Raw genomic sequence first — 20,660 nt, 5'->3', positions numbered from 1 at the left:
CTGTACTGCTTTCTGAACTGATACTGTTAACTGAATGAATGTATGTCCTATATTTTGAACTGTATTGTGGCATCCTTAGCACCTACTGTTTACTGTTACTGTTACAGAGATCTCTGTCGGTTCCCTTGTTGGAACCACTACTGTTTACCGATTGATGGCCATCATTACTGTTCGGTCTTTTAAGACCTATTGTTATGCTAATGGGTGTACCACATATGACTGTACTGATTGAACGACTGAAATACTGTTTAAATGGACTGTTTTCATTACTGTAAGGACATTCATTCTTAACCTCTTTACGCATTATGTTATTCACTGGGCTTTAGCTCACTGCTCATATATATATGTAGGTATACAGGCACCAGACCGCGGCTAGGAGCGTCAGGGTTACTCCAGTTTTGTCAAGCCAGCCTATGTGCCTCCCTGCGAGGTTCCGAGCCTATCATGTTAAGGCTTAGGGGTGTTTTACAATTTCCCCCTTCTGTACTGTCTTGCTGTTTTGTAATAACTGAATGGATTGCTTAGGCTGAATGTTACTGTACTGTTATATAGGGAGTAAGTCCCTATTCTGAATGATTGTATATATGTTGTGTATACCTTTCCACTGAATGTAAATATGTTTGAAAAGTCTTTTTGCATGCAGACTGTCACAGCTCATTGGGCATTGTTTCTTTACTGTATTGGCTTCCGCCAGGCCCTGTACTCTATTTTACTGTACTACTGTTAAGCAGGCCTTCGGTAATCTCGGATTACTGACCGGTTACGGTGCTAAACCCATAGGGCCGGGTTTGGGTCGTGACAATGCTGGGGGCATATCATTAGCCCACAAGGCCATTACTCAGGGGTATTGGTGGCCCGACATGCAAAAGGATGCTGAAGCCTACGTGAAGAAGTGTCAACAATGCCAAAGGTTTGCACCTTTGATACATCAGCCAGCTGCTGACCTAAACCCAGTATCCAGCCCTTGGCCGTTTGCCCAATGGGGCATGGATCTTGTTAGGCAACTTCCCCAGGCAACTGGACAGAGAAAATACTTGCTGGTAGCAACAGATTACTTTACGAAGTGGATAGAGGCAGAACCTCTTGCCAAAATCCGAGATGTGGACGTCAAGAACTTTATATGGAGAAACATCATCACCAGATTTGGGATTCAAAGAGCAATAGTTACCGACAACGGAACACAGTTTGACAGCAAACTCATCAAGAACTTTTGTGCGAAATTCAAGATCAAGAATTACTTTTCAACACCAAGTTTTCCCCAAAGTAATGGGCAAGCAGAAGCATCCAACAAAGTAATTTTGGATGGGATAAAGAAGAGGCTGCAGGCAGCAAAAGGAAAGTGGGTAGACAAATTGCCCAACGTGCTTTGGGCATATCGGACTACGCCGAGAAGATCAACAGGGGAATCCCCCTTTGCCATGGCTTATGGCACAGAAGCAGTCATTCCACTGGAAGTCGGCATCTCAGGGATCCGAACCCAGAGAGTTGAGAACGGGACAAATGACATACTCTTAGCCCGAGATCTAGATCTTTTGGAAGAACGAAGAGAGAAAGCTGCAATTCAGCTCGCAGTATACCAGCAACAGCTTGCTAGAGCTTACAACAAGAAGGTCAATCCAAGAGATTTTCAAGTCGGCGACCTAGTCTTGAGAAAAGTCGTCGGCTACAAGAAGAATCCCAGAGAGGGCAAGCTTGGCCCAAACTGGGAAGGACCCTACAGAATTACTTCGGTATTAGGCAATGAAGTTTATCGGCTTGAAGATAACGAGGGCAAAGCACTGCCAAGACCTTGGAACACTTGTAATTTGAAATTCTTCTATCATTAGATGTGCATTATTTTTGGCCGAGGTCATCAATAAAATCTTTTCCCTTTTCTTTAAACACATATGATTGATAAAGTTACATATTGGTGTTTTTGGAGACATGAATAATGAGAACCCAAGTAGAACTCAGGTTCACATTGGGGGCAGAGAGAAGACAGAGACACTTAATTCACTTGTTGAAATTTGTAGCAATTTACAAGTTGAAGTTAAGCCAAAATGGTTCCTTATCTTCACTTGTTGAAATTTGTAGCAATTTACAAGTTGAAGCTAAGCCGAGATGGTTCCTTATCTTCACTTGTTGAAATTTGTAGCAATTTACAAGTTGAAGTTAAGCCGAGATGGTTCCTTATCTTCACTTGTTGAAATTTGTAGCAATTTACAAGTTGAAGCTAAGCTGAGATGGTTCCTTATCTTCACTTGTTGAAATTTGTAGCAATTTACAAGTTGAAGTTAAGCTGAGATTGTTCCTTATCTTCACTTGTTGAAATTTGTAGCAATTTACAAGTTGAAGCTAAGCTGAGATGGTTCCTTATCTTCACTTGTTGAAATTTGTAGCAATTTACAAGTTGAAGTTAAGCCGAGATGGTTCCTTATCTTCACTTGTTGAAATTTGTAGCAATTTACAAGTTGAAGTTAAGCCGAGATGGTTCCTTATCTTCACTTGTTGAAATTTGTAGCAATTTTACAAGTTGAAGTTAAGTTGAGATGGTTCCTTATCTTCACTTGTTGAAATTTGTAGCAATTTACAAGTTGAAGTTAAGCCAAGATTACTGTTTCTCTTCGCTTGCTTAAATTCGTAGCAATTTACGAGTTGAAGCAAAGCTGAGGTTATTGCTAAACACTTGTAGCAATCTACAGGTTGGTTAAACCAAAGAAGATGCTTAACACTTGTTGAAATTTGTAGCAATTTACAAGATAACGTTAAGCCGACATATAATCATCTGTTGAAATTTGCAGCAATTTACAGATTGAGGAAAAAGCTAAGTATGTTGTTTAAACACTTGTTGAAATTCGTAACAATTTACAAATAGATTATTATTTAACAATTGTTATGTTAATCCTTGTTGATCCCTGTTACAGTATATGTTAATCCTTGTTGAAATTTGTAGCAATTTACAAGTAGGTTAGACCGAGATCACCGTTTAAACACTTGTTGAAACCTGAGAAAAAGTTTGCAAAGTTAACATTGAATAGTATATGTTTCACACTTGTTAGAATTTATGAAAAGTTTACAGGTCAGTATCTTGCCGAAGTAAAAGTTTTGTAGCTATTATACCCGAGGTATGTAACTCCGAGAAGATTGCACAAAGGAGGCAAAGTATGAAAGGCATACAAAAAATTCTAAGTATAGAATCAAACAGAGGCAGTCAAAGAAAAGGCAAAAAAGAATGCAGTCATTCAAAGAAAGATAGTTATGTTAAAATATCCAACACAAACAGAAGGCACATTGACCGTACAGAGAAGCTTCTACTGTCCAGGAAACAAAAAAGTACAAAAGACAAGAAAAGAGGGACATCAAAGTTATGATTCTTTTACTTCAGGCGCAATTTGAGACTAGACCTCGGCCGATTCTTGGAGAACTACCTCGGCTGATTCCTGGAGAGCTACTTCGACAGTCTTTTCCGCCTCGATTTCGGCGTCAATCTGCGCAAGGGTTTCATCAAGACTTTTTTCGGCTGGAGGAACGTCATATGAGGCCTGTTCAGGAGTAGTTTCCTTGGCAACTGCATCACCATCATCATCTTGAGTCAGATCCAAGGCCTGCTCATTCAGAGAAGAAGACTTAGGCCCAACAGCCTCCTTGGATTTCCTTACTAAAGCCTCATCCTCACCTTCCTCCTCATCTTCAGACTCAGATTCTTGTTCAACTTGACTTGGAGGTGGAGGAGGATGAGGGAATGGGAGAAGAATAGCTTCGGCCTTGCGCAGAGGTGAATCTTCAGGAATATTGAGCTTTTTGGCTAGGGACATCCAACCAAGGGAAAACCCCCTGTTACATGCCTGCCTAACTTGTAATTTGTATTCCTCTGTAACATCGGCCATTCCTTGGGCATAGGCTTTTTCGTCAGCCGCTTTGATTTCAGCGTCTTTAGTGGCCAAGGCCTCCTGAAGTTCCTTTTCGGCTTGGGCCTTTTTGTCCTCGGCTTCTCTCTTCTCGGCCTCGGCAACCTTCTTGATGGCCTCAGCAGATTCGGTCTTTTCTTCGGCTAGGGTTTGGGCTTTGGTGGCAGCCTCAGCCTGGTCTTCCAGTTTTTTCATTTTTGATTGAAGAGTTTTATTCTCCTTTTTAAGGGCAGAAACCTCCCTCTTCATGTCGGCCAACTTTGCCCTATTTTCAAAAGTTTGCATAGAGAGAGAGTGGGCATGTTGAATGGCTTGAAAGAGCACAGGGCAAAAATTATTACAAAATTTTACAAAGTAAAAGAGAAGACAAGTTTCCATGTAAAGACACTTACTTGGACAGAACGTTGGAGTATAAAGGCATAGTTCTCGTACTCACTCATCTTGGCATTCCGCTCAAGATCACCTGCGAGAAGTAGGGCGGTACAGAGTGCTACACCGACATTAATGTCGTCGGCACTATCGCTGGCAAGAACAGGCTTATCTTCTAAAGTAATTTCAGGCGTCCAGGGGACTTTTGGTATTCTGGACCCCGAGGTCGTTGCAGACAATGACCTCGGCTTCTTTGATTGTGTGGACTCTGATGGCTGTGTCTCAGCAGACCTTTTTTTGGGAACGGAAGCCGTCTTCTCACTCCCTGCCAATTGTGAAATTATCAGGGTATCCTCAGCCTTAACTTCAGTGGCTTTAGCCTTTGGCTGGGCTTTCTTGGTTCGTTTCGGCTTTGGTGGGGGCATGGTTTGCGTCGGCTGAGCATCGACGTCAACAGGGAGATCGGCAAGGAGGTCTTGAGCAACGGGCTTTGGGCGACCCATCTCAGCAGTTTTGACAAGTCTTCACCGACGTTTTCGTTCTTGTATTGGGACCAAGTATGGGGCCGAAGTAGATGGTTGATTGGTTGGGTCAGATGTTGACTCTTGATCTGTTCGTGATGTAGAGGCGGTTTGAGTTGTGGTAGTAGGAGGAGAAAGACTTTTCTTCTTTCTTTTGGGGACGACAGGCAAAATCGATTTGTATGTAGGAATAAAGTTGAGAAGAAGAGGTGCTTTTCTTTTGTGAACTGGCAAGTCCAGGAGTTTTTTCAGGTCCTTACTGGGAACGTAAGATTAGCGGAAGTTTTTCGCTGGCTTGCGAACGTCTGCAAGAAGAAACAGACATTAGAAACAGATAAAATATTGAAGACTTGAACAGAACAACTAAGTATTGACACTGGGCTCTTACCCTTGCCCTCTTTAACTGATCGGGGAAGAGGGTAGAGATGGGCGTCCTCGTCTGCGCCAAACTCCCAATTTCCCGAAGCAATAACATAATCATCTCCAGCCCCCTTGTTGGAGTCTGGAAGGTCAGCTACGATTTTGAATTCTGTAGACCTCGACTTAAGATAATAAATGAAGCCTTTTTCTTTCAAGTTAAGGGCACACATGGTGTAACAATACTATATGTCGGCTAAGGTGATCCTAACGTTTTCCTGTTTAGCTAAGGCGATAATACCAAAAATCACTCGATAAGAGTTGATTGCCAGTTGTATGGGGTTCAACTTATAATAATGAAGAATCTCGCGAAAAAGGATGTTAAGTGGGAGTCGGAGTCCGCACTCAGTAAAAACTACAATGGGAAGGGGCATGGCGTTTTCTGTAGGCATGATGGAGTCGTCATCCCCAGCCAGTCTCAGGTGGACATTAGTAGGGATGGAGAACTCTTGCTTAGAGCACTCAAGTTTGGTCGGGGTATCTACCCTATGTCTCCACATACTCATGATATTGGCTTCTATTAGAAGGGTTGAAATTCAGAAAGATGTTTCTTATTGATGGGACCTCGACAAACAGTGAAAGTAGGTGCAGGTTTTAGTTTTTTCCTAAGTTGTGGGTTCTACAAACAAATCCCAAACCTAAAGCTATGAAGATGAAGATCAAAGGTACAGATCTGGAAAATATACAAAAAAACAGAAAACAAATATGAAATTTTAGAGTCAAGAACAGAGATGGACTATTAAGAACATGAAGAATACAAAGGGTTGAAGGCCAGGAAACAGTAGCAAGACGTGCAAGAAACACTAAGAACAGTACATGTATTCAGGGCATAAGCAAAAAACAAAATCAACGCATTCAGATGTATGATCTACAAATTGATTACTTAAGTAAAGCAGTAGTAAACAAGAAATTCCAGGAAAGATCAAGAACTGGAATAGAAAGAAACAGATGCTTACCAAAAAAAGGGAGGCCGGAAAGGGATTTGCCGACGTCCTACGACGGTTGCAAGAGCAGAAGACCGGTGGAAATCTCGCCGGAAGGGGTGAACGGAGAAGGATGCAGAGCTTTGGAAGCTTGAGCAATGGCGGATTTGAAAGAAAGAGTTTTAGAGAGAGAAAAAAGCAAGAGAACTCAGATGCAAAAGTGAATAGACGAAAGAAAGGGGGAAAGATTTTGTCAAAAAATGAAAATGGCGGCAAAAGCAAGCAATACGCCTAAAAGAGCGCATACGTCAGACGGCACATGTGAAGAAGAGATGACTTATGGGCGCGTCACAGGCACGAGCCAGTAAGAAAGAAACGTGTGTCTAAAACGGTTGAATTGAAGTGCATGACAACTCATGCGCGTAAAAAGTTCCTTAAAAATCTTTGATTTTTTAGGGAAAGCATGTCGGCCAGAAATGAATGATTTCGGCTGTCAAATCTTAAGCCGATTTACTGGAAGAAAATACAGATATAGGTTCCATCACCTTAGAATGACGAGGTAATAGAACCTAGGGGGCATTTGTGGGGATGTATTTTCTGAATACCAACACGTGGCAAGGTGACGCCGACGTGTCAGCCGAAGTGCCACGTGTCCTGGTTGTGACGCCGAGGTTATCTCGGCGAGGCCGAGGTTATCTCCGAAGATATCGGAATTCGAGATAAGCGGATAATGGATAAGGGGCAAGAGTTCTAGAGTAAAGAGAAGACTTTGCTAAGATAAGGATAAAGCTCTTAGGGAGTTTATTTTTATCTCTTGAGAAATTCAAAGTAAGTACAGAATTGGAGTCCATAGAAGTCAAGCTTCTAGTGGGACTAGGATTGAGTAAACTATAAAAAAGAGGCACCCCCGTAGGTCTAAGGTACGCAGTTTTATGCTTTGAGTAGTGAGTTTAGCATTTGATTATCTTTGAGAGATATTCTGACTTGATCGTCGGAGTGCCCCCGGGTGGAAGAGCCACCGCCGGAGCCTTTTCTTTCTGTTACAGGTTTGCTGAATCCATCTATTCTGCCGGTGTTCTCCAGCTGATTACTAGGCGGGTAGTGTGGTCAGAAAATCACTCACACAAAGTTCAATAGTGTTGATGATGGTAATGAAGATGACACATTCAAGATTTAAAATGATTATGAAAAATAATAGATTTAAGGTTTATGTTAGCTGGTTATGAAAAGTAATAGGTTTAGGATTTATAAATATGGAATACGTATAGTTGGAGTTGGAGTTGGAGTTGGAGTTGGAGTTGGAGGTGGAGGTGGAGGTGGAGGTGGGGGGTCCAATATTATTGAGTATTAGTTTTTATTGGTAAGTGAGTGTTCCATTTAATAATGTCTTTTAATGTGATTTTACTTTAGGGTATAATTGTAATAAAAAAAAAATTATAAAATGAGGGTCTAAAGAATTTTGACAGGTACTAATAGCAGCACTCTATAAAAATCATACTAACTAAAATTTTAAAAATTTATACAATTTTTTGCAATTAATTACACTATTCCCTAAATAATTTGAAATTCTCTTTTATTTTTTGAAAGAAAAATATTAGGCGTTCCAAATTTTTTATCAAATAAATTAATTGTGGACCACACACCTATTTGATCATTTGTTTAGTGAAAAATTTGATTTCCATAACATTACTCTTCTTGAAATATCAATAACGTTCTTTGTCAGCTAATACCGTTAAATAACAGATTAAATTTACTGAAATACCCTTTAATTATATTATTCTGTCTTTCCATTGTACTCTTTAACCTTTCAATTGAAAACTACCATATGAATCATTAACTTTCACCTTACTAGACATACTTGCATCTATTTAAATCTTACCAGTAAAGCCAGAATCGTTTACCTAAGTAAACCCAACAATTCCATATGCACATTACCATTCCCTCCACTATCCAATAGCACACTGTTCACACATCCATGGCAAAACCTACCTTACTACAACGAGGTTTTGATTACTACATTGTTTACATCAATTGATATTATATTGATATGGCACTCCATATGCCTACATCATACTATTTTGCATACTATTCACAAATCAAGTGATGTAGCAAAATATTATACCAGATGAAGGCCCTCAATTGTATAGCCCTAAACTTTGGTAAGGTTCAATTTGGCAAACCCAGTATCACATATGTGCGATATAATAATGAGGGTTTGAGTATTTAATAAAAATTATGAAAAGATAAAAAGAGATTGATGTATATAGATGATGACCACCCAAAATTGAGTGATTATTGAGTACTTTCAGGTCATGTTTGTTTGGGCGGACTGGATTAACATTCCCATGACTAATAGTCCTAGGACTATCAATCCGTTGGATTATGTATCCTATCTTAACTAATAGTCAAGTTTAAAATAATTAATCCGTACTTCAATTGTTTAACCAAATATCGGATTAATAATTTTATTAGACTATTAGTCCAATCCCAAGCTCATGTCCACCCAAACAAACATGACATCAGAGTATAACTACGTGATTTAGGAGTACCTAATAATTATTTTTTGAAATTTGCTTAATAGAACTTGGACAGGTGATTATTCGATAGTCCAAGAGTAAAGGAGTCTGATAATGTGATATTCCGAGACTATTTTCAATTTTTCTTTTATACTCATCTATTCAACTTTAAAAAAAAATTACAAATCATTTAAAAATTATTTTCAAAATATACAACCAAATAAATTTTTAAAATTTATAGTTACTCTTTTCAAAAAACTATCTTACAAAATTAATTTTTAAATCTAAATCAAACGGAGTCTAAATTTGTCATTTGGAGTTTTATATGTTGATGTTGACAAACAGGTGGACCTAGTTGTTACACATTAAAGCAAGGAAAATAGTGTATTTCAAGGAATAGAGAGGTGTCTATATGATTTTAGAAGAGAAGAGGGTTGTGAGTGTAAATATTGAACATGTTTGGTTTGTCTCTCCAAACATGTTTTAAAAAAAAAAATTCAAAAACTTTGAATTTTTAAAACAAAAAAATTCAAAATAACTTTTTTCTATACTACACTACAGGCAATCAATCATTTTTTTTCTCAATTCTTTTATTTTCAATCACCTTTTATTTCACATTCATCTATTTAACTATAAAAAAATATCAAATTATTCTAAACGCCAAAACTCTAAAATTATTTTAAAAATATACAACAAAATAAAATTTTAAATTTTTTAAACTCTTTAGAAAAATTTATTTTAAAAACATCTCAAAACACAAATTAAGAAAATGACCCCGCTACGTAGCTCGAAAACGAGGAGCCTGAATGGCTCAAATTCTTTTTTTATTCTTTTTCTTCTCCTTCACTCTTTCTCTTCTTCCTTCCCTCGGTTTGTTGACTTCTCTCTCCTTCATTCTTTCTCTCTCTCTTTCCTTCTTTCTCTTCTTCCTTCCCATCTTGAATCCAAAAATGTAAACCTGTACATCTTGAATCCACACAACCCTCTCTCTCTCTCTCCTAAAACCCACAATTAATTTCAATCTTGAAAAAATCAGAGCTTGAAAAATAATCATATTAATTATTAATTGCGATTAGTTTGATAAACATCATAGTAGACCCATAAAAATCAGAGCTTGAGTAATTTTACATAATTTCAAACTAATAAACCAGAGCTTGAAAAATCACAAAAAAAAAATCAAAACAACCACAGTTGAAGACCTATAGCCGAAGATCAAGCTTCGCTCTCTCCGTCTATGGCAGATCAAGCTTCGGCCGATCAAACTTTGGCAGCTCCTCTCTTTCTCTCACCTTTTTGTTTCTCTCTCACGTATCTCTTTCTCTCAAACAGTTCAACAAATAAGGAAAAAGAAGAAAAATAAAATAAAATAAATAAATAAATAAATAGAGTATCAAAACGACGTCGTTTTGGTACTCGGGGCATTCGAGCCACTCGACTTTCGAGCTACCACGCATTTCTCTTAAAAAAAAAAATTGTTTGAAGAATTTGTTTCCAATTTGGAGACATTAATGTGAAATCCGACGGGCATCAGGTGGTTCTAACTCCCAACAGCAACATTTCCGCAGCGTGTCCCAATCCTCTAGAGTGATCCTGTGAAGTGATCCTTTAGAGTTATTTTTTATGGCGTGATATGTGTCCCACTAATGGAATCAGGGCTGAGATGATCCCTTTTCAAAACGACATCGTTTTGGTATTTTATTTATTTATTTTAGCAGATCGGGAGGGAGGAAGAAAGGAATGGGTCAGAGAGAGAATCTCCTTATTCTCTCTAGAACCGTGGAATCAATCTCCTTCGTCTTGTTCTCTGCAATTTTTTTGCAAAGTTTGATGCACGCCGTTTGAATCTATTTTTCAAGAAGCTTCAAGGACATATAAAGATTTTATAAAGATGATCAAACCCATTAACCTAACATAGCAAAAAAAAAAACGAAGATCAATTTCGAAGATTGAAATTGAAATAAAAATTCAAACTCATTATTCACCTAAAAAATAAAAAATAAAAAACAAATTGAAAAATGAAATAGGATGGATTTGCAGAGAAACCCACACGAACCCAACACAGCAAAAAAACGAAGATCGATTTCGAAGCTTAAAATTGAAATAAAAATTTGAACTTATGAAGACCCAAATGAATTCCCTCCGTTAAAGCTATCACACTTCACTGTCTGATGAAGACCCAAATGACTAACAACAGGGTTTGAAGCCCAAATTGAGATCTGGGTCTGGTTCTTCAGTTTCGAAATTGTGTAATTCATCTGCTGGAAACTTGTGCACCATGTTTGCTGAGATCCTTTATTAAATCTTGTAAATTGACCATACCTTCGACGCATTCAATGAAAGATTGAATCCAGAATCCTAGAACAAAACACGGTTTCAGAGAGAACGAGGAGATTCTCTCTCTAACCCATTCCTTCCTTCCTCTCGATCTGCCAAAAAAAAAAAAAAAATCAAAACAATATTATTTTGAAGAGAGATCATGTCGGTCATTGATTCCATCAATAAAACACGTGTCGCGCGATAATAAATTACTATAGAGGATCACTTTACAGTATCACTCTAGATGATCCGGACGCCTCCGCAGCACTAGAGCAACGCACGCACGGGGGCATCTTCTTCCCGCTTCTTCTTTCAGTTGGCATTTTATACTAGCAGAGAGACCAGAAAGAAAGAGGAACAAAACAGAGAGAGCAACAGAGAAGAGAAAGAGAAAACCAGATATGTGCGGGAGAGCTCGATGTACGCTGAGGCACGACGACATACACAGGGCTTGTCACCTCACCGGTCGCCCCCTCCGATCCGTCGATACGGACCGGTAATCCCCTTTCCCTCTCTCTCTCTCTCTCTCTCTCTCGATCAATATCTAATGAAGCTGGGTTGAATTTCAGGTACCAGCCATCCTATAATGTTTCTCCCGGAAGGGATTTGACTGTGGTTCGAAGAGACGATGGTTCTGGTGGTGACGGTGCGGTTCTTCAGTGCATGAAGTGGGGACTCATCCCCAGTTTCACTAAGAAAACTGAGAAACCTGATCACTACAAGATGGTATAGTTGTGCTTCCTTCTTAGCATCTTTTGACTTCACATGACTAGTTATGTTTGATTTTGAATGTCTCAACAATTACAACCCGAGGGTTGTAGCCCCGTGATTACGGGCTTACTCCAATCCAATGTGATTTCGTGAGTCTCTGGGGTCATGCGCCCGAGACTAATCCCTATTAAACTTGGCCAATGGCTCCTTATCACTATGTTCTCGGTTGGGTTGTCCATCTTGAGAGTGGGTCCATGAAAATCCCTTTTGTTCTGCACTCGAGTGGGTAGGGATTCCTATCGTCACGACGTGATGGTCGCCCCCTCTTAGCCCTTCTTGTCACATAGCAAAAAAAACCCAACAAATGTTTATGCTATTTGAAAGTCAAATGGTTCATTTTTATTGTGTTTATTGCTGGTCTTATGTTTGGCATTGATTATAACTTTTTGTTAGCATTTTTGGCATACTTATGTTGTATATCTACCTGTTTGTGGACCTGCAAAACTGAGGTTGAACTGTTGAGTTGAGAGCTTCAATTTTTTTCAACCATATGCCACCTTGAAGAACGTATTTTGTGATTAAGTGGTAATTCTTGGCATGCGTGTGATGGTTGGAACATTCATGAGAATGAAAAAGGTGCATTTGGTCAATAGATCATCTTATGGTTTTTTTATAAGCTCAATAGGACTTCGTCAAGTTATGGTGAGTCCTGTTTGTCATCTTAATTATAACCCCACCCTAAAGTTACATCAGGCTTATTACTTATATTGTTAATTCCTTTTTTCTTTTCATCTCCTTCCCATATGTTCAGGATGTAATAGCTCCAAGTGGTTTGCTTTGCATAACATTTAAGCTTGAAGGTCTAAACTGTTTTACTGTTTAAAATGAACCTCATAGGTGTTTATTGCTCAAGCAAAGATAATTTGAATGTTTTTAGGCTCATAAATTATCTTATTTAAAATCACATATTGTTGGCCATATAAATATGCCATTGTGTACCTTAAGACGACTATGTTGTGTATTGCAGTTCAATGCTCGCTCCGAGTCAATATGTGAAAAAGCTTCTTTTCGTCGCCTTGTTCCCAACAATAGGTGCCTTGTGGCTGTCGAAGGGTATGCGTTGTACAATGGTTTGTTTGCAGAGTGCTGTGTTCTTTTTTACCTCTGTCGAAGGAAGATATTTTAAAACTCATTTAACATTTCATTTGAGTCTTTGAAGTGTTTATTGCATCTTTTATTTTTTTCTTGATATGTAAAATCTTTTGTTATGATTTTTTCTACTTAGAAAGACATTAACCTGGGAATGTATTCTTTTCTTATCCTAAATGAACATGCTTATCTAGGGAAAAAGGAGAGTGAAATAAAATATCTTAAATGAACATCAGAAGTTAGGAACTATAGACAAGAGGCTTGAGCAGGAGATCAGATTATCTTGTGTGTATTATCATATTTTGTTATTCTCCATCATAATTGGCCTGGTCTAAATCATGGCTCTGCTTCCTGTATAGCAATCTTCTATAAGCTTTCACGGTTTACTATATCAGTCGTGTTCTAGCCAACCTTTAAAGAAGGTAATCGTGGGATCACTGGTGCTTATTTAGTTTCATTTTAGGCAATCTGATGAGCTGATCTGGAATGAAATTCTGACAATTTAGTCATTGTAGTTCATTTACCATATTCATCCCATACCCTGTCACACTCATATGACCAACTTCCCTGTATTTACATTTGATATATAGTAACAAAAGGGAGTCTTCTTTTCAATGCCGTATGCCTAATTATATGTTTATTTTTCTGGCTGGAGTTCTCTATGTTCGTAAGTACATAAAGTTAAGAATTCTTTGTATCATTCAAGGTGAACAGTTTGCAGTAAGATGGCACTTCTACATATGTATGTTGTATGCAGCTCAGTTATTTATGTTTTGCTTCTAATGTTCAATGTGTAACGGGAATGGAATACTGTTCAGATTCTACGAGTGGAAAAAAGATGGGTCTAAAAAGCAACCTTACTACGTTCATTTTAAGGATGGTCGGCCCCTTGTGTTCGCTGCTCTTTATGATTCTTGGAAAAACTCTGAAGGTGAACCACCATTCTTGCATTCACATTTGAGCTAGCATATCTGTTGCGACAGATCATTGTTTATTGTAGATGTTTTGGTCATCTCTATTTAGGCATATAATATTAGTGGAAAAATTACGTTTTAGCTTGAAAACTGTTTCAGTAAATAGTATCTCCCTATCTGCAGCTGTCAATTCCCATTCTTTTGGTGTTGAATGTAGACAGCCAATTGGCATATTACGACTTCAAATTGTACTGCTATTTAAATGGATAATGCTGGATTTTGTGCACTTTGGACTACGCACTAATTAATTTGTACTTACCTGCAGGAGAGATTCTTTATACATTCACTATCGTGACAACTTCCTCGTCACCAGCTTTAGAGTGGCTGCATGGTTAGTCATGTTTTAAGGTTCAATTCATATAGCCTGTATTTTAGTTATTTAATTTGTCTGAACACTTTACAGTTATAGGCTTTGTTTGGTTTGTTTTTCAGAAAAATTTTTGGAAAAAATTCTCTACAAACAAATTTTCAAGAGTAATCAAACCAAACAAATTTTTTCAAAAAAAATCTCAAAATTTTGTTTGGTTACCTACTTTCCAAAATCACACTCTCTCTCATACACATCAAATCAATCACTTTTTTTTAAGGAAAAATTATTTATAAGTCCTATTAGGGAGCCTTATGCTACATATGGTCTTACTAAAAAACTTATGTTCCCATAAATCCTATGGAAAGTTTACCCTCAATATTAGTTGTTAATGTCATAAATAATAGTAAAACCATATATAGGAAATTGAATGTTACCATAGATCATATCTATATAAACGTAACGTAATGTGACACCTAAATAAACCTAACGTGACACCTATGATCTATGGTAACATGTAATTTCCTATATAATTGCATGTTATCATAGATCATATTTACATAAACGTAACGTGACGTGACACCTATGATCTATGGCAACATTCAATTTCTTAATTGAATGTTGCCATAGATCATATCTATATAAACGTAACGTAACGTGACACCTACATAAACGTAACGTGACACCTATGATCTATGGCAACATTCAATTTCCTATATGAAAAGTAATGTGACACCAACATAAACCAGCAACATTTTCACATTCAATTTTAAAAAAATAAAAACTCATTAAGTTTGCGAAACGTAATGTGACACGTTACGTTACGTTTATGTAGGTGTCACGTTACGTTACATTTATGTAGGTGTCACGTTACGTTACGTTTATGTAAGTGTCACGTCACGTTACGTTTATATAGGATCTTGTGGAATACATTTCTATCTAAATAGGACTTGAGACTCTGTAAGAAATTACACTAGACTTAGCCTACCATAAGTGTCTGAAAAAGGACTTATAAATAAGTCTCCCTTTTTTTAAAACTCTCTCCCCAAAACAATTTTTGAAAAAAGTCAAACCAAACAAGTTTTTGTACTTTTTATTTCAAAAACTACTTTACAAACACAAACTAAACACACCCATAATCTGTCTGAACACTTTACATGGTTAGTCATGTGCTTTCTGATGTCACTGCCATGCCATCATTTCTTTTGTCCATATTTTTGGAGGCATTCGTACACATATGTTGTCCATATTGGATTTCACAACGGGAGCCTTGTCCACAAGGTCATCCTTATTTTGTATAAGAAATTAGCAGTTTGGTCAATAAAAACTCTAAATAGTTTTGTGTATAGTACCCCAAAATCAAAATAAATTTGTCTCCCCCCTGGCAAAATTCCTCGGTCTGCCACTACTGGAACTGATTATGAGTGAATTCAGTTGCACTTACCAAAACAAAGATATGGATGAACTAACATTGTTTCAAGGTGTTGATCACATTATCTTGTAACGCCCTCTAAGTAAAGACATAATCCATTCATTCATAAGATTCATAAAACGTAAATGAAATTGTATATTCCAAACATCAGCGTTAATATTACATAAGGGTATTTCATATAAATTACAAATGTTTACAAAATAATAAAGTGCCCAATGGGTTTATAACTTTCTAAGTCAATACTTGGTTACAACAAAGGAAGAGTTCTAACTCTTTTACATATAAAGCCCTTGGCTAGAATTACAGGTAATACAAAATAAACATAACAACCAAAAAGAAGCCTGCAGCCTCTAAACCACCCAAGCTAAGTCCTTGGAGGCGGCACATCTCCCGTACCTGAAAATGATGTCCCATATAGGGTGAGCCAATGCCCAGTAGAGATATGCTAAACATAATATGAGAATTAACTAAAACGTTAGCATATGATAAATGTTCAACACATGTACATCGATTAACATCATATCTATAACCTATCAACTTTGGCATTCATCTTTCAATCTGGTTTCATCCCTATTTCCAATTCACTTTATTAATAGGGTTCGTTTATCCAAGTAATTCAATTGAGACTACAACTCGTAAAAATAACACATCAATTCATCAACAATTCAAAATGAGATTACAACTCATATTGTTAATACTTCAATCCATCAATAATTCAAAATGAGGCTACAACTCATATTATTAATACTTCAATCATAATCAACTCAAAATGAGATTACAACTCATATTGTTAACACTTCAATACTTCAATCATTTATGTTATGCAAACGTAATTAAGATTTCGGAACTTTCACTCTGGACACTCCGGCCAACTTAATTATCCATGGAGTCCATCCCCTATCTCCTCCCAAACCATGGAGTACAGCCCTTTTATCCTCCCAAACAAAGATACATATGCAATGTATTTAAAGGCTTTATCATATACAATGATCAATTAATGCACATATTCAATGTGTTATGGCTATAATCACATATGTAGTACATCCCCTATCTCCTCCCAAGCAAGATACATATACAATGTATTGAAGCACATTATCATATACAATGATTAATCAAATGACATATTCAATGGTTTACTCAGGCCGTCATGTTCACTGACATATTTCAAATTTATTAGTTTCAGTTTACCTAATCATCATGCATGTTCTACAACAATCAAGACTATCTTCCACCGATAGCCCAAGACAGTTATTTCTAAACAGATAATAAATTGTATCAAACAGATAAATTAATAACACTTTCCATTGGTGAGCGATTAATCATTCCAACTACACCATTCTACCTCATACTTTTCCAATTTCATTATTTCTAATCCAATTTCATATTCCCATAATTAATTTCATTAATTACACAAATAACCCAATTAAATCCAACTAAGGCATTTCCCTCTTTTTTTCAACATTGATCCAAAGGTCCAAATATCATCATTATACATCAATAACCCCATTTTAAGACCTATATACACATATGTAGTTCAAAAGGAACAAAACCCCCCTTTTATACATTTCAACATTTAAAACCCTAACACCCAAATTTCCCAGCCCTAACCATTTATTCAAAATGCCCAACATCTACGTTAAAGCTCATAAAAATGAGTAATTATCCCTACCTCAAATGGAGAAACTCAAAGGAGATGAGGAAAAAAATCCAAGATGCTCCAAATGCGAGATTTTTCGGATCAAAAGATAGCCCAAGCCAAGCTCCAACTTTCTTACAAAGAGACTAGGATAGAAGAGCTATAGATCAAGAGTGTTTGTAGAGAGAAGGGGTGTTTTAGAGAGAGAGTGTGCCGATTTAGGGTTTAAAGCAAAAAGGAGATGAAAAAGTGAAGAAGAATCACGTTGCTACAATTGATATACTCGAGACTCGCTCAAGTGAAGGATTGGTCGCTCGAGCGACCAGATACAAATATACCTCGCTCGAGCGCAAATCAAGCGAACAATGCGAAGCTTCAGGTCTGCAACCAGAAGCACGCTCGAGCATAGGACCGCTCGCTCGAGCAAAGAAACTCAAAACATAGGGCTTGCTCGCTCGAGCGAGAGCGAAAGAAAGCTCGCTCGAGCCAAGAATGACAACCTACAGGTCCAAGCTGGACGCAGACGCACGCTCGAGCGCAAGAGAGCTCGCTTGAGCGAAGAGACACAAAACACAACGCTCGCTCAAGCGACAAAAGCCTCGCTTGAGCGAAGGAACAAAAATCTGGATAGCAACCATATGTTCCAACACCCAACCAACCTGTTCCAATCTTACCCAACACATCCCAAAACCCAAATTCAAGGAATTAAAGGATGGAAACAAGAATAAGACGACAACAACAACAACCACAAGACCCGAGTTAGGAACACAATACTTGACGGGAAAAACCGGGATCGCTATAATCTTGTTTGTGATTTTTGTTTAGTCCTTTATCTGGTTTTCATTCCTTATTTTTCATTAGAGTGGGAAATTGTGACCTGCATAATATGGGCATTGGTGCCATGTCACCCGGTGGCACATTTGAAAATTCTTTACTAATGTTTTACTTAATCTGCTATTGCAGACAGGATGCCTGTTATTTTGGGTGACAAGGAATCAACCGAGACATGGCTAATTGGTTCCTCATCTTCAAAATTTGACACAGTACTCAAACCATATGAAGCGGTAGATTTGGTAAAAGCTTATTGAAAATAAGAAACAGTAGCTGCTACTTCTAGATCTACTTCATTAGATTAACCAGCTTACAGGAGCTAAACATAATTTTATTGGGTACTGAAACTTCAATTTTCAGGTGTGGTACTCCGTGACACCTGCAATAGGCAAGGCTTCTTTTGATGGACCAGAGTGCATTAAGGAGGTGTGTGTACTCTGTCTTATCTTTCCACTTTTCAACATAATTAATGTTCATGATATCTAGAGGTTGTGAAAATTGCTCTCTGCCCCCAACAATGTGGCTTGATTTGAGTCAAGGGAATTAGCCTCTTCACAAAAATGTGGGGCAATGTTGTCTACCTACCATCTCTCCTAGACCTGCTCCAAGCGGGGAGCCTTGTGCATGTGGTACAACCTTATGAGGTAGACTTTAGGTCAGGTTAAACAATTGATAAGTAGGTATTTAATGAATTATGTGTTGACCGAAATGAACATTTGCACAGCACTGAATTTGAAGACCTGGTAGACTGCAGATTGCAGTGTCTCGAACTCTCCTATGTCAGTTGTCACATTCGATATTCAGGAAAATCTAGTCAGAGCCTTTCAATCGAATGACTTCATATGCTCTAATCGATTGCTTTTATTTAATTTGAGTCATGCTCAACCTTGGTCTGGGAACTTCCTGTTCCCTGCATGACTCTGCTTGAGGAGAGCTTAATGATTTGGTGTATGGTGGTGACAATACAATAATAGTAGATTGATTTGAAGAGTGCCAACACTAACATGTTGTCTGGTCTAAGTTTTCAGCTTAGCATTGTTTCTCTTTCAACATCTGCTTCCATTTTGACTGCCAACTTGTTGAAAAACCATAAAATTGCTGGCTGCTGCAGTTTTGCATAATTTTATCCCTCCACCATGTACTCATTAGACCATGTTCTGCAGATCAAGTTGAAGTCTGAGGCAACATATCCGATCTCAAAGTTTTTTTCAAAGAAGGGAGCCAATAGTGAACAAGAGTCAAAACCACAAGTTGGAAGCATGCATAAATTGCCCATTAAAGACCAATCAGCATAAAAGCTTGAAAGAGGAACCTGAGACCAAAGACAATGTGGATTGTCCTTCCCTCACTGAAGAATCCAGTGATGGATCAAAGCCTAATGTTTCTACACTTTCTGACAAAGCAGCTGCAAATCTGCCTATCAAGCGAGAGTACGAGGAATTTTCAGCTGACATGAAGCCTTGTATTGGGGAAACTAACAAGCCTCAAATAAGTCCGCCTAAGAAAAAGGGAAACCTTGGTGCTGCAGGTGATAAACAACCTACGTTATTTTCCTACTTTGGGAAAAAATAGTCACATACCCCATGATGTATTTTCCATTGTAGATAGAGATCTTAAGAATTGACTTCTTGGAGGTGTTGTAGGGATTTTGATGATTTTTTTTTACACCTTCCCTTAACCGATGCGAAAGCTGTTGTTTGTTGTTCTTAAGAACCTAAAAATCATCTTCATATTTTGTACTCTCATGGAAGGGGAATTTTGTAAAACTGTTGCCACATGTTAGCCACCGAATGAGGTGGTCTGTTTGCAGCTCTTTGTTTTCCAGAACTTGGTAGTTTGTTTTCCAGAAATTGATTTTGCAGGCCTGTAAATTTCTAGTTTTTTTTTTTTTTTTTTTTTTTTTCCTTTTTTTTACTCCAAAAGGTTTTCTGGTTCGTGGTAGCTTATATATGAGATTGGGGGACAAATGATAAGAAAGAGAGGGAAACAAAAAAAAAACCTCATTTCTAAGTTAAATGAGTAGTAGTGAAAAATGATGAGAAGATATAAAAAACCTCTTTTATTTTATTTTACTCTTTTTGATTGACAGGCACTCTTTTATTTAATTGATAGGTTTTATTTCTCATAAAAAATGATGAAATTTGATGGCAAATAAACTGATTGATTGCTTAGTAAAATACAAAGGATAAAAAGAAATTTCGCTTAATATATTATTTATTTTTTTTTTTACTCATCCAAATATAGTTTAAAAAAAACACATGTTTAGTTTAATTTTGAAAACAATTTTTGAGGAGCTCAAAATTTAAAATTGGTTTGTTTTATAATTTTCTTCAAAACTGTTTTTATTCACTTTTTCTATCATCTCCTCTCATCTTCTTTCGCATTCTACACATTAATTAATTAATTAATTTTTTTTTTTTGGTACCAAAACAATGTTATTAAAGAATCATCATCACATTTAGAACTGGAAATTACGAAACTATATTATAGAATTATCCTTTTATTAAAGAATCATCATCACATTTAATACTTAACTAATTTTTTTTTGGTTTAATGATAGAATGAGTCGGTTAATTTAATTTAATTTTTTTTTAATTTTTAGTTTAATGATAGAATGAGTGGGTTGAATTTTTTTTTTCTTTTTTAATTTTGGATATAAAAAAATTGAGTT

General features: G+C 37.2%; 1 protein-coding gene across 1 annotated transcript; it reads left to right on the top strand.

Annotated features, from left to right (window-relative positions):
* The first annotated feature begins 11,173 nt into the window (after positions 1–11,173).
* On the top strand, positions 11,174–19,798 carry LOC114257007 (embryonic stem cell-specific 5-hydroxymethylcytosine-binding protein). The gene is given in 9 exon segments (XM_082907190.1): positions 11,174–11,445; positions 11,519–11,675; positions 12,688–12,773; positions 13,628–13,740; positions 14,049–14,114; positions 18,122–18,231; positions 18,350–18,415; positions 19,153–19,278; positions 19,280–19,798. Coding segments are annotated over 9 exon segments (1,101 nt in total). The 5' UTR covers positions 11,174–11,350; the 3' UTR covers positions 19,562–19,798.
* Positions 19,799–20,660: the final 862 nt, after the last annotated feature.

Source organism: Camellia sinensis, chromosome 14, assembly GCF_055761805.1.
Source record: "Camellia sinensis isolate YWXY chromosome 14, ASM5576180v1, whole genome shotgun sequence".
NCBI lineage: Eukaryota > Viridiplantae > Streptophyta > Magnoliopsida > Ericales > Theaceae > Camellia > Camellia sinensis.
This window is presented reverse-complemented; position numbering and strand designations above follow the sequence as displayed.